Source organism: Alligator sinensis, unplaced genomic scaffold (genome assembly GCF_000455745.1).
Source record: "Alligator sinensis unplaced genomic scaffold, ASM45574v1 scaffold331_1, whole genome shotgun sequence".
In the NCBI taxonomy this organism is placed as follows: Eukaryota; Metazoa; Chordata; order Crocodylia; family Alligatoridae; genus Alligator; species Alligator sinensis.
The window spans coordinates 296,823-297,464 of record NW_005842033.1 but is presented as its reverse complement, the minus strand read 5'-3'; the positions used below and the strand labels follow the sequence as shown (position 1 = coordinate 297,464).

At 36.4% G+C, this 642-nt stretch overlaps 1 protein-coding gene across 3 annotated transcripts in view; it reads right to left on the bottom strand.

The window, feature by feature from the left end:
• SERAC1 (serine active site containing 1) overlaps window positions 1–642 on the bottom strand; it is a 52,778-nt gene that overhangs the window by 15,253 nt on the left and 36,883 nt on the right. For all 3 annotated transcript variants that reach the window (XM_025202645.1, XM_006022371.3, XM_025202646.1), the window contains one exon: window positions 296–437. In XM_025202645.1, coding sequence (XP_025058430.1) covers window positions 296–437 — 142 coding nt within the window. The remainder of the gene's footprint in view (window positions 1–295; window positions 438–642) is intronic.

Below are 642 nucleotides of genomic sequence, written 5' to 3'. Positions count from 1 at the left end.
ATTGGCAAGAGAGAGGGAAAGGGGTGTAGAGGATATTTCTTCCCCTTTAACTGCACAGAACAATGATATCAGAGGTCTAAAATTAGCAGATATTCCATTTTAAGAACAATCTGTTCAAAAATTCATCTGACAAATAAGAAAGAGCTACTTATGAAATCTGATTAGAAGTAATTTAGATTCAAGACAGGCAATTGCCAAGCAGTGTGACTCAAGGCTGTCTCTTTCATTTTCCTCTCCACCTTACTCACTGAAGAATAAACAGTAATCTGTTAGGAATTAGTTATAGTCTCCCTACCTTTGGCCAGCATTCACTATAATCCTCTTCTCCTTCAGAAGCCTTTTCATCCAATGATGGGTCTATGTCTTGCTGTCTCCAGGTTTTAAATGCTGCTCCCATAAGACCATGAACAAAAAGTATGTCTGCTTTAATGGGCTGGCTGATATTGAGGAAAAAAATAAAAAGTAGGATACATATTATTTTAATAAATTACAACACATTTGCACAAAAACTTGTACCCTAAAGGATCCCAAAGTGCTGTTTTTAATTGTGTATAATATCTTGTATGTTACGGAGAACACACTTCACAAAGGGTACACAGAACAAGATCTAAACTGATGAACTGCACAGAACATGTCAGGCTA